Raw genomic sequence first — 12,466 nt, 5'->3', positions numbered from 1 at the left:
GCTGGTCTGAAGCCCTGAAGCTTGAAGGTCTCCCTTCTTAGGAGTACCCTGGGCTGCCACATTCACCACAAGCCCCAGGATGTGAAGCTCTACTGTTGTTACTGTTGTGCTGCCCACATCAGTGCTCAGTGTGCCGGGGTGTAGAAGATAAAAGTAGTTTCTCATGGGGAAAAGAGCATGAATTTTCATCTCAACTGCTACAAATAAAGGAAGAGATGGAGTAAGATAAAAATTTGCATGGGCATTAGCCTGCATTTTAACTCAAGCTTTTAATGTATTCTGTGGTGTTCAAGTGACTTTTTATTTTTTTTCAGAATGTCTTCATTTCTGCATCATTTTGTCTGGCATTCATCTAGGGCTGAAAAGAGACAAGACATTATTAGAACTGGATAAAACATTTTCAACAGGACTGGCTTCCCTAAAAAGCCATTCTACCAAAACAGAAGAGCTGTGTGAAAATCTGTCAGTTTAGATAAAGACAGTAGCAGGACACCCTGGGGGCAAGAGGGGGGGATCCAATATCAACTGTCAAACTGGCACAGATATCTAGCTCTGTTGACCTCACTTCTTTTGATGAAGAGCAGCTTAGGAGAGATGGTTACCACCACCTTGTCTATCCCATGGTGCTTTGCTGAGCACAAGGCTGGTCCTACTTTTGAAGGATGCAAATACATGGAAGGCTTAAACAGAGCCTGGTCTGGAAACAAAAGCATGGAGAGAACCTCTGGGAGCAGTAGCCATCTGTGAGTTACCTCACTGAAACAAGGAGGTTAAGAGGTCATGAAGTCCCACTCCCTGAGTTAGTTGGGGGATCCAGCATACACAAAAGTTGCAGGACTAGCTTGCTGCTGCCACTGCCGAAGAGCCTCCTGGGTGTAACTCAGGCCTTGTCCTTGGCACCCGATTTCCCATGCTGATAGTTCACACGTGCTGATAGCATGCATGGTTGGGATGTCTGGAAGGTGTTAATGCAGGATCAGGTAAATTCTGCCCTGTCTGACAAAGAAGTAGTTGCCAGAAGGCCCTTTCAGTACAGACTATGGCTTTGAAAACTAATGGTTGTTTTGTGCCAAAATCCTGGGAAGCTGTCACTGAGAAGACTGTGGGTGGGCTGTTCAGAAAGCCAAGTTTGATTTCCATTAGCTGGTGGGGAGTAGTAGGCTAAGAAATGTGGGATGTGATGATCCATCACACATTCACAGTGTGAAGTCCTTGTGAATCTTGGTCTGCTATGCAAAAATGTGTTTTTCCTTCCAGATGGCTAAGAACCTGAATGAAGTGGGATTTATATTCCCAGGAATTAAATGCCTGTAGCCATCTGTTTTGAAGTCAGGGAGAGGAGTGAAAGCTGATGGTGACAGATACCAAAGGGGTTGAAGAGTTTCACTGCTCTAATAACTCATGATAATGCAAATCAAAGTCTCTGCCATTCACAGTCATGGGAGTTGCAGGTGTCCCAGCTCTGAGGTCAGGGCAGCCACTTTTCACCTCCACTCTGGCACTCAGAAATGGTTGCAGTCTCTCAGGAACACCTTCTACCCTTCATTTTTCCAGTCCCAGCCTAAACTGCCACACATTTGAGCACTACCTTCCCTCCCATTGCCAGCACCCATGCTCACTTCGCTCCTCTGAGAGCTCTGACTTCTCCATATCTGAGCTCTCAGCTGTTCTGATTTCTCTCTCTACTTATTCTTTCACACCAGCTTTTTTTTTCTGTACCGTGTTGAAACATATACCATGGCTCCTGAGGTGAATTGCAGAAACCCTCTTGCTTCCTGGCCCTGCTCTTTCCAGTGTGGTCATTTCCCTCTGCTAGTATAGCCAGGCTGCTGCTTGCTCTGTAGTCCTGCTCTTCTCCCCTGCCATGGCTCAGCAACCTGCATTCCATCTGCTCCCACTGCTGCTGGCCTGACTACTATCTCAGAACTGCTTACACAGCAGGCTTTAAATCTTGCTTTGCACCCTCGCTTAGAGGTCCTCAGAAACCCCTACAAATCCTAATTTTAATGTTAATACTCTCACTAAGTTGTAAGCAAAAACACTTACTCCAGAAGTCACTCTCTGGGATTATATAAAAGCACAGTTTGTCATTTCCCATAAGCCAAAGCAGCTCTTTGCTTGTGTCCAAAGGCTGAGGTGCTAAATGCCTTCTTTGCCTCAGTCTTTAGCAATATAACTGGTTGTTTCCTAGACACCCAGTCACCTGGGCTGGAAATGGGGAACTGGGGCAGAATGAGACCTTAGTAATCCAAGAGGAAATGGTCAGTGGCCTGCTATACCACCTAAACATCCATAAGTCTATGGGCCGGATGGGTTGCACCCAGGTGTACTGAAGGAGTTGGCAAATGCACTCACCAAATCTCTTTCCATCATTTACAAGCATTCATGGCTAACTAAGGGAGGTCCCAGTGGACTGGAGGGTAGCAAATGTGGTACCCATCCACAGGAAAGGCCAAAAGGAGGATCCAGGGAACTACAGACCTGTCAGCCTGACCTCGGTGCCAAGGAAGGTCATGCAGCAGATCATCTTGAGTGCCATTACAACCAGATGATCAGGTCCAGTCAGCACAGGTTTATGAGAGGAAGGTCCTGCTTGACAAACCTGATCTCTTTCTGTGACAAGATGAACTGCCTGGTCGATGAGGGAAAGCCTGTGTATGTTATCTACCTGGACTTCCATAAAGGCTTTTGAACAGTTTCCCATAGCATTCTGATGAAAAAACTGGCTGCTCATGGCTTGGACGGGTGTATGCTCTGCTGGGTAAAACACTGGCTGAATGGTTGGGCCCAGAGAGTGGTGGTGAAAGGAGTTAAATCCAGCATCTGGTCACAAGTGGTGTTCCTCAGGGCTCAGTATTGGGACTTCTCTTTAACATCTTTATCAGTGATCTTGATGAGGAAATAGAGTGCACCCTCAGTAAGTTTGTAGATGACACCAAGTTGGGAGGGAGTGTTGATCTGCCTGAGGTTAGGGAGGCTCTCCAGAGAGATTTGGACAGGCTTGACCAATGGGCCAAGGTCAATTGTATGAAGGTCAACAAGGCCAAGTGCCAGGTCCTGCACTTGGGCCACAACAGGCCCATGCAATGAAACAGGCTTGGAGAAGAGTGGCTGGAAAGCAGTCCAGCAGAAAGGGACCTTGGGGTTCTGATTGATAGGTGGCCGAATGTGAGCCAGCAGTGTGCCCAGGTGGCCAAGAAGGCAAATGGCATCTTGGCCTGTATTAGAAAGAGTGTGGCAAGCAGGACCAGGGAGGTGATTGTCCCTCTGTACTCAGCATTGGTGAGGCCACACCTCAAATACTGTGTCCAGTTTTGGGCACCTCAATACAAGAAAGACAATGAGGTGCTGGAGCATGTCCAAAGAAGGAGAAGGAAGCTGGGGAAGGGCCTTGAGAACAAGTCTTATGAGGAGTGGCTGAGGGAACTGGGACTACTTAGTCTGAAGAAAAGGAGGCTGAGGGAAGACCTTATCTCCCAATAAATCATCCATGGGTAGAAAAAATGATAATTCCAGAGAGCTTTACACAGGACAAAGGGTCTCTGCTCCCCTAAAGATTTTCTTGGGCTGAGGAGCTGATAAAGAGCAGGTAAACATGAAAAGCAGCATGAAAAAAAAACAAAAACAACAGAGTCCTTTCCCTAGGGACAGCCTAGGGAAGCAGGAATAGCAGCAGTCATAACAAACCAGTAAAGCCAAAGTCTGAAGTCTGATCCCACTCCTTTGATGTAAAGGGAGCTTTATCCTTGATTTTTGTGACATTTGGGAACAGAATCCCAGAAATTTCAAACATTTGCTGTGGATCACATCCTCTCTCCCACTGCTAGCTGCAAAACATTTCTTCTGCTCTTTCCTTGTAAAGGAGGATTGCATATTGTGTGGCTGCACATTTCTGCCTCTTTTGCCGGTTTTCTGTGTTCCCCAACCACAGTCCAGTTCTGGCTGTGAAATCTTTTGTCTTGTAAACCATTTTATTCCAGCAGATTTTGTAATAATTTTCTTTGGTACATACAGTCCCTCAATGACAGCAGCAGTTTTGGGAAGGCTTGAAACATCCTAGTGACTTCTCCTAGTGCCTCTTGAAATCAGTGAGGCTTGTGCTTGGTTTCCAAGGGTCAAGGCAAAGTGTGTGCTTTCCAGATAGAAGAATACCGTTCATCAACCCTGATCTCTCACCTGCTTTCTTTTTCTTCCTCTTTGCAAGGAATGGGCATACACATACAACCACCAAGTTCGTCAGCAGCAGCTGTGCTTGTCCGTGTACACCCTCTTCCCTGGTTCCCAGGTGCTGCTGTCACCTTGCAGAGAAGGTGACAACAAGCAGGTGAGCCCTTTCATTGATACCCCATTTTCTTTAAGGTTCCCTTTCTTTCAACATAGCATTAGTGCCCATCAAATTGCATGTGCTCTGCCTTCCTCTGGAAAACCCATACTATCTGGGAGTAGAGATTCTGGCCTGTTTGGCCTTTTGCCAAATGAGTATGTTGATGTCATGGTTTGAGCCAGGATGAGCCAGGATGAAGCCAGAAAGCAGGACAGTTGATAAAGTTGTCTATTAGTGCGGGTGGTGATCTGGATACTTAGCTACAGATGTCAAACCAAAACTGGCAATTTAGTTCACATAGGCTGCCAGTCAGCCAGCAGATGCTAACATTTCTCTGCAGTTAATCATTGGGCTGGCATTTGAACCACTTACCTGGGGAAAAAGCTGTTAGCAATATATTATCTTCCTGAAGCTAGCCAGAGGCTGAGCTTCAACGAGTCTGCTTCTGATGGGAGAAATGCTCAGCATATGCTCTGCTGGGTGTGGGCTGGGGGGTCTTGTACTTGTCAACATCAGTCTTTACAAGCTTAGTGACAACTCTCCTCTTGATGCTGAAACAGTATAGTAAAAGCATAATGAGGAGGAAACTTGTTCACCCGTTTCTCCTGACATGTGTGTATCTCTCCTCAGCGGTGGGGTAAAGTTGGGTCACACATTGAACACATAGCTTCACGCTTCTGTTTGGACACTGAGACAACTGGGGACATGAATGAGAGCACCAAAGAACTTGTCATCAACCCTTGCGAGAGCACAGCCATGAGTCAGCGCTGGGACATGGTGATGTCCTGACCTACTTGAGGACTTACACAGAAGGAATGGGCACTGATATGTTGCTACACACAGCCAAGATGCACCAGATGGAGCTGAAATGCAAAACCGTTAGGGTTTCTTATGGACAGGAAAATAATCATTCATGGGACAGGAGAAGAATCATTTAAATAAAAATAAGGACATGGCACTCCAGCAGATATCTGCAGGGCATGTAGCTATTGTTGGCCTGTTGGCAGCCACACATTCGAAGAGAAGAGACAGCAAAAAAACAAGCTTGAAATGTTTTAGAGGGATACTGGGGCTCCTATGACAGTAGAAGAGCCCTGAAAACAAAAAAGACTCAGCAGAACAAGCATCTCAATAGCTTTTGGAGGGTGAGGCAGATGTGCCAGGAGGAATGTGCCAAGGGATGCTAAGAAACGTTGCCTGGGATCAGGTGGAAAACAGTGAATTATCTTTGCATTTTTCATTGCTGTGGATGAGTTTGTTTTATGCAGACACTGTGATTGGACCTTTGTTTCATGTTCAAATTTTTACCTGATCCTCCACATACATGATGTTTATAGAGAGAAAGAGCAGTCATTTATGGGTATGGCCAGGATCAGACCAGGAAGTAGTGGGGAAGTCCTGCTCCATGCTAACTGCACATGGGGGTTTTTGAATCTCCAAAGCCCATGCAAACAGAGGATTCAGTGTGTGAGATTAAAGGATACAAACCACTGTGAAGCTGGGAGGAAAGACAGTAACATGATTATTTCTCCTCTCTGAAAAGTCGTGGGTGGGTCTTGGTCACTGAAATCTTCCCTATACTCTCACTGTGTATCTTTCATTAACTCAGATCTGGAATAAGTAAAATTTTTCACTTTTCTTCCATAAAAGTATTGGTTTTGGTAATTGAAGGTAATTGTGTCGTATCTGTGTTTCCCAGTTTCCTAGCTGCGGAAGTGCTGATATTACTGGTTTTGATACCATGTATCTTGGTAGCCCAAGATGTGAAGTGCTGAATAAAAGGTTCGGGATTCCTGCAGTCACACCTGTGAGCAGGGAAGCAACCATGGGTCATAAAATACCTCTCTGCCAAAGTCATTTAGTGTAGGCAGATTTGGCGCATGATTTCTTCATGTTTTGGAGATGAGGTCATGTCAGGTGCTATAGCTAAGTGGGAGTGAGATGACTACCAAAGGAGAATAGGACCTCAGAAGAGGTCTTAGGAGTAGGAGATAACTATAAAGTTCTTTTCCATCTGGCCCTTTCAAGCAGCTCCCACTACAGCAGCAGGTAACAGGCAGTGAATCACAAACAGCTATACACACAACTCTCGTGCAGGAGAAACTCTTAAAGGAAACTTTTGCAAGACCATCAATGTGACTTGAAAAAAATAGTTTGTGTCTATAAAAATGCTAGGGTGTAATGAAAATCCTATCCTTTATTCCCTGTGCTGCAAATTATAGGTAAAATACTATAAGCCTTCAAGTGCTCTCAGCATCCCTGCTTGAATAAACTGCTGGCTTTCTGAATTTGGTGCCTCAGTTTCTCTTACCTCAATGCTGAGAGAAAGCCATATGTTTAAGTCTCCCTGGTTATAGAGGCAGAACCTGCATAACTATTCATTTACAAAAGCTTGCAGGGTATAAATGCTTTCCATGTGCTGCAGTGATGACTAACCTAATCAAGCTCCCTTGGTGCAAACCTCAAGGGCTTCTGTTATCAAAGGTCTGGAGTAAGCTGTCCTTTCATAGTGGGAGATGGCATTGTTCCCATGTCACCACTTTGTGAATGAAACAAAGGAAAGCACTTAAAATGGAATGGAGCCACTTTGCAAAGAAGGGTAGTGACTTTGGGCTCCTTCTATTTAATTGAACTGCGAAAATATCACACCTACTGTCACTGGGGATAACAGGTAAGTGGTAATAATTCCTGGTCTAGTGTTCACGTGGGAAAGCAGAGCTTGCAAGCTTAACATGTTCACACCTGTACTGTGCCTGCAGCCCGGTACTCCCCAGCTGCTGATACATCAATTCTGAAGTATCTCAGATCTATCTAGCTTTATGATTTTCCACCTAAGCCAAAATCATCCATTCTGCTGACAGCCAAAGCTCTCTAAACAGGTAATGCTGCTCTCTGCCTTAGCAGAAACAGCAGCCTCGCTGCATGTGTGTGCTTGAGCACATGAACCCATAAGACCTGCAGGGATGTATTTTAGGAAGTTGTTTGACCAACTTTTCAGCTCTCTTGCACTTTGTGAAACCCACAAGCTATACCAAACACCTGCTATTCCAAAACACACACGAAGGTGATCACTGTGAGCTTGTTGGGGGGCAGTGGAAAGCAGACAGTGGGGAAGGTGACATTCAGCTAAGTGTCTTGCAGGCCCAGAAGCCATCAAGTTTGGAGCAGACCAAGGGAGCTGCAGCTACTCAGCAAACTGGTGATTGTGTCTCATTCATTCATTGACCATAAGTCTGAGACTGCAGCTTGTTTCATGGTCCAAAAAATGAAATTAGCCCTATGGCTAAGCAGTGTTTTCGGAGAAGCCTGTGGGTGTCAGCCTGACTCCTGGGAAGCTTTATATAAGCTGACAATGGACTGGGAGTCTCCAGAGTTAGCCTCAATATGGCATTTAGCAAATCTTCTGCTTAGTGTCCCTGCAAGGAGACCTTTCATGGTGTCAGGGGAAAGGTTAACTGCTGCTAAAATCCAAGTCACACCTTTAGGTTTATTTTGCTTATTAAAATATGCCAGAGACAGATGAACTTTTTTTGCTTTGTATTTGTTACTTGCCTAGACATTTATTATCGTGCTGTGAATAGATATATGTGACATCAAGTGTATCAGATGGGCTCCTATGCCTATACCTCTTAAGCCCTAATGCCATTTGGTAATAACGTTTTTTGGTAACATTTCCACTGAACAGAAGATAAAGTAGGAATTAGGGTTCTAATCCTGGCGGTTGAGCCTTTATGATCTCCAGGTAAGTTACTTCTTGTGCCTTGGATAAATTTGATTCAGAACAGTAAATTCAGGGCTAGAACTACTACTGCCTCTTAAAGATCCAATCAAGGAGATGCAAAAAATCCCAAACACCTTAACTTACTCTTCACTTCCAAAAGGTTCCAATGAGAACAAATCTACCTGGTTTTGGTTGGGCACTGGAAGTCTTACAGTCCCTACCTTGCTGTTTATATGATATCCATATATTTTGTGGTCATCCTTTCTCTGTACCAGCACAGTGCCATGAGATAACATCAAACATCAATGCTTGGAGCCTCAGCAGTAATTTCCTAATAAAGAGATGGAAACTGAATTCAAAGATCTTTGATTGTCCAGTGAGGCAACAGGAAAATGAGGCTAGTGAATGAGCACCGGAGGACTGTTGTTCAAGACAAGCACCAGTCCTGAGTGCTGATTGCTTCTCTACTGCTTCTAGGGGCACTTGGGATAGCTTACTTCATTCCCCTGCCTCAGTTTCCCAAACTTTTGGTGAAGAGTGAATGCTCTGAACAGAGAAAACCAAGCCTTGTTTTTTCTTGAATCCAATACCAGCAGTGCTGGTCTCGCAATGGATTGGCAGTCTTTGGAGTTAGCCCTATGTCCCCTTATTACCTTTCTGGTTTGGATCTGGTTCAGATGGAGCTAGTATTCCTAATAGCAGCCTGCATGGTGCTGTGTTTTAGATTGGTGACCAAACCAGTGTTGATAACACACAACAAGGTTTTACTAATTGTTGGGCTTGCACAGTGTCAAGGCTTTCTCCATCTCTCACTGCTGCCCTGGCAGGTAGGCTAAAGTTGGGCAAGAGATTGGGAGTGGACACAGCAGCAACAGCTAGCCCAAACTGACCAATGAGATGTCCCATACCATACAATATCATGCTCAGCAGTGAAATGGGGGCTGGGGTGAGGGAGGAGAAGGGAGGGTGGGCTGGGGAGAGTTTTTCCACAGTTGGTGTTGTTTGGAGACTGGCTAGGCATCAGTCTGCAAGTGGTGAGTGATTGCTTTTGCATTACTTGTTTGGTTTTGGTTTTTTTCCCTTTCACTTATTAAAGTGTCTTTATCTTGACCCACAAGTTTTTCTCACCTTTGCCCTTCTGATCCCCATCCTGTTTGGGGGAGGAGTGAGTGAGTGACTGGGTGGGGGCTTAGCTGCCAGCCAGGGTCAACCCTCCACACTGCCATAAGTGAACTAGGATCTGCAGTGTAGCTGGCTGGTATGCTTCATGACTTGGATTCTGATCACAACTGTGCAATAGGGTCTGCACTGCTCAAATTTCAGATCTTAAAATCTTTAGTGAAAAGCTAAATTATTTGTGGAACTAGGGCTAGAATTATTTGTGGAACTGGTAAAAAAAAAAGCAAAATCAAGCTGATTACAAACTGCTCATAATCAACTTACAAACAGCAGAAGAAACTGTAGCTCATTAATGTTCTAGCTAAATTAATTTTGAATGATGAGTCCAGCTTCAGGTGTAATATTAGGTGGCTGCTTTAGATGGCTGAAGAGTTTGAGAAAGTCTGACCTGGGTATCCAGCTTACACTGAGACTTAAGGGCTGAAATCCAGTGGAATTACTCCAGATTTATGGATGTTTTCCTTATGTCCACTGATCTGTTACTCACTGGAAATGCCTTCAAAACCCTGTAAGAATAAAAACCTTTAAAGCTGCTACATTTCCAGTTGATTCTAATCAAGTTTTGAGTTGAGCAGCATTTTAGGTTAGAGCTGACAAAAAGCAACATACACATTTGCAGGTGATAATGCTGCTTTTGTTTTAGAGGAGGCTGTTTTGTTTTCTCTGATATTACTTGAGCACTAAGGAAATTCAAGTTGGTTTGTGTGATGAAGAAAAGAAAACGACTGAGTTTCAAGGTTGGGTTTTACATAAGCACAATTATCTGTGCTTATCATAACTTCCCATCACAACAACTGTTGTCTCTTACTTTTCTGTCATTTATGAAAGAAGTGTCCAAACAAGATACTGCTACTGTACAGGGTTAAATTAACTTGCAAAATCAACCAACCAAGGAGGAAAAAAAAGAAGGGAAAAAAAAAAAAAAAGGAAACCAAAAGGAGATTTGAAAGCTTATTCATAACCTGATACATGTAATAAAAAAAGGATATTGCAAAATCAGGACTGTTCCCAGGTTTTGGAGTCAGCAAGCCAGTATAAATGTGTTTAGGGTTACTTTTAAGAGAAGGTGGAAAGAAGAGGTCTTTAGTGTGAACAAATGTACTGATTATAAGCATACTTTTGCCTGCAATTTTTGCAATCAAAGCTTTTCTACCTTGGTCTGTGACCTTATTACAGATGGAAATGTCCTGGTTAGCCTGTCCTACCCCTCAAATGGAGAAGAGTGGGAAGAAGCAAAATCCTGTCTGAAGGTCAAGTTGATACATACATATCCAGCACTGATCGATCTGCAGGGGACAGGGTGGCATTCACAGCTGAGCTTGTTGCCTTTACTGGCAGAAAGCAAATCTTCTATTGGTTTGCCTGTATGCAGCTTTGGAAATGAAAGGTCCCATATTCATTTATCATGCTAATTAATAGTAGTTGTCAAAAATGCCTCAGAGTATAAGAATCTAGAAGGGAAAGGAAAAATTCATAGTGCCTCAACTGGACTTGGTAAGTAACTGGACTAGAGGAAGAAAAAGAACATGTCCTTAACCTGACTTCAACTTCTATGGCAAATAATAATGGTAACAGCTGTGGATGGGTGTGAAGGGACTATGCGCTATCCAGTCTATGATTTAAAAGGTCAGCCTTGAGCTATTTTAATGTGAGGAAAATGGGGAGTTAAAGCTCTGCTTTCTAAATCATGTGTCCTGTGTGCTCAAGTGTGCAGGGCTGTGCTGGAGCCTGTGAGGAGGCCTGTCTTCCCAGACTTACAGTGATAGCTTGTTGAAGATGGTTGGTGGTGAGCTGAGCATGCCCTTAAGATGATATACCTTCCTAGTACAACATGTCTGCTCCTGGGGGACTGATGCCAACCTCAGCATAGCCGGTGGGAGCCCAATTACTTTTGACAAGACCCTGATGGAGCGAGAAGCCAGGTCTGTTCAGGCAGTTGTGAGTTGTTCCTTGGAGGCTCCTCTTTCTAGAGCACTTAGCTGTCTGGTGCATCATTCAGCCTACTTGTCGGCATATTACCAACTAATTTAAAATTACTCAAACAAAACCTTATCAGTGCATGAGACCAAAGAATATTAGTGGGCATGATGAAAAGGATGGCTTTTATTAGCCACTTCAAAAAACTGAATCCTGAGGAGCTACTGAGGCCATTATTAGCTTTTTCCACTCTTCGTTTCCTTCTGGTAGCAACCAAGGACATGTTGATTCTTATGGAGTCAGAGTGTGGCTGCAGGTTCTTTACTCAGTAACACAAAGATTACAACTTGATACCAAGTAGCCTGGGAGAAGTGTGAGCATGAAAGTACAGTGACCTTTTGCTGTAGACCGTGAGGATCCCTTGCATACAAGTCTTGAAAAGGCCCCCAAGCTTTAGGAGCAATTAGTAATTAAATAAATTAATAACAAGATCTGCAACATGAGTAGGGGCATATTTATTATTAAGCAGTAGACTGCAGTCTAAATGGAAAGTGATTACTCCTCCTTAGACACCAAAAAAGGTATGTTCATAAAGCCAAATGGCCAATATATTGTATGCTTTCATGAGTACAAATACTGGGTCTGCTTTACTCAACCTCAGGGCATTCTGTATTTAGAGACAAACAAATCAAACTGTTTTAAACTACTGGAGGACAAAGCTGTACAACTGTCACAGTTTGACTCAGGATCGGCAATTAAACCAATGACAGCAATGCTCTCGATCCCCTCCCCAGGTAGGGAAGGAGGGAGAAAATGAAGGAAAGAGACTTTCTGGATTGAAAACTAGACTAGACAGCTTTAATTACATACTGATGATAAAAGAAAATATGAACAATTATATACAAATGTGTTCAGTAATGTGCAAAACCCTATTGCCTCCCCTCACCCCCAGCAACTCCCACAGCATGTCCTGAGTTGTAAGCAGTTCCGAAATGTCTCCCCGTCTGCTGCTGGCAATAGTGGCAGAGCAGACAGAAGTAACATAAACATTCCAGCATTACCAGTTCACTAGCTGGAACACTTGCTGCTAGTTGAAAGAGAGCTTACTGAAGGAAAAAAAAAAACAGTAAAAAGGAAATTTGGCTTCATCTTGGCTCAAACCAAGACATTCCACATGTTATTCCATACCATATATTATATGTAGGCTCTGTATTTTACCAACTGTCAAATTAAGCATTCTCCCTCAGAGTCAGATTACCTTGAGGTACATATTGTAGTTCACCATCCTCCATCATCACACACCAGGTGCGTCCAGGTCCCTGAGC

The 12,466-nt window shown here is 43.9% G+C and overlaps 1 protein-coding gene across 3 annotated transcripts in view; it reads left to right on the top strand.

Annotated features, from left to right (window-relative positions):
• Positions 1–5,999, top strand: part of GALNT14 (polypeptide N-acetylgalactosaminyltransferase 14) — a 118,822-nt gene extending 112,823 nt beyond the window's left edge. For 2 of the 3 annotated variants that reach the window (XM_051615323.1, XM_051615322.1), the window contains exons 14-15: positions 4,205–4,324; positions 4,955–5,999. In XM_051615323.1, coding sequence (XP_051471283.1) covers positions 4,205–4,324; positions 4,955–5,113 — 279 coding nt within the window. In that variant the 3' untranslated portion in view covers positions 5,114–5,999. The remainder of the gene's footprint in view (positions 1–4,204; positions 4,325–4,954) is intronic. The other variant, XM_051615324.1, reaches the window with a different exon arrangement.
• The last annotated feature ends 6,467 nt before the right edge of the window (positions 6,000–12,466 follow it).

Source organism: Apus apus, chromosome 3 (genome assembly GCF_020740795.1).
Source record: "Apus apus isolate bApuApu2 chromosome 3, bApuApu2.pri.cur, whole genome shotgun sequence".
Lineage (NCBI taxonomy): Eukaryota > Metazoa > Chordata > Aves > Apodiformes > Apodidae > Apus > Apus apus.
The sequence above is the reverse complement of the archived record's forward strand: the minus strand, read 5'-3'. Positions and strand labels throughout refer to the sequence as shown.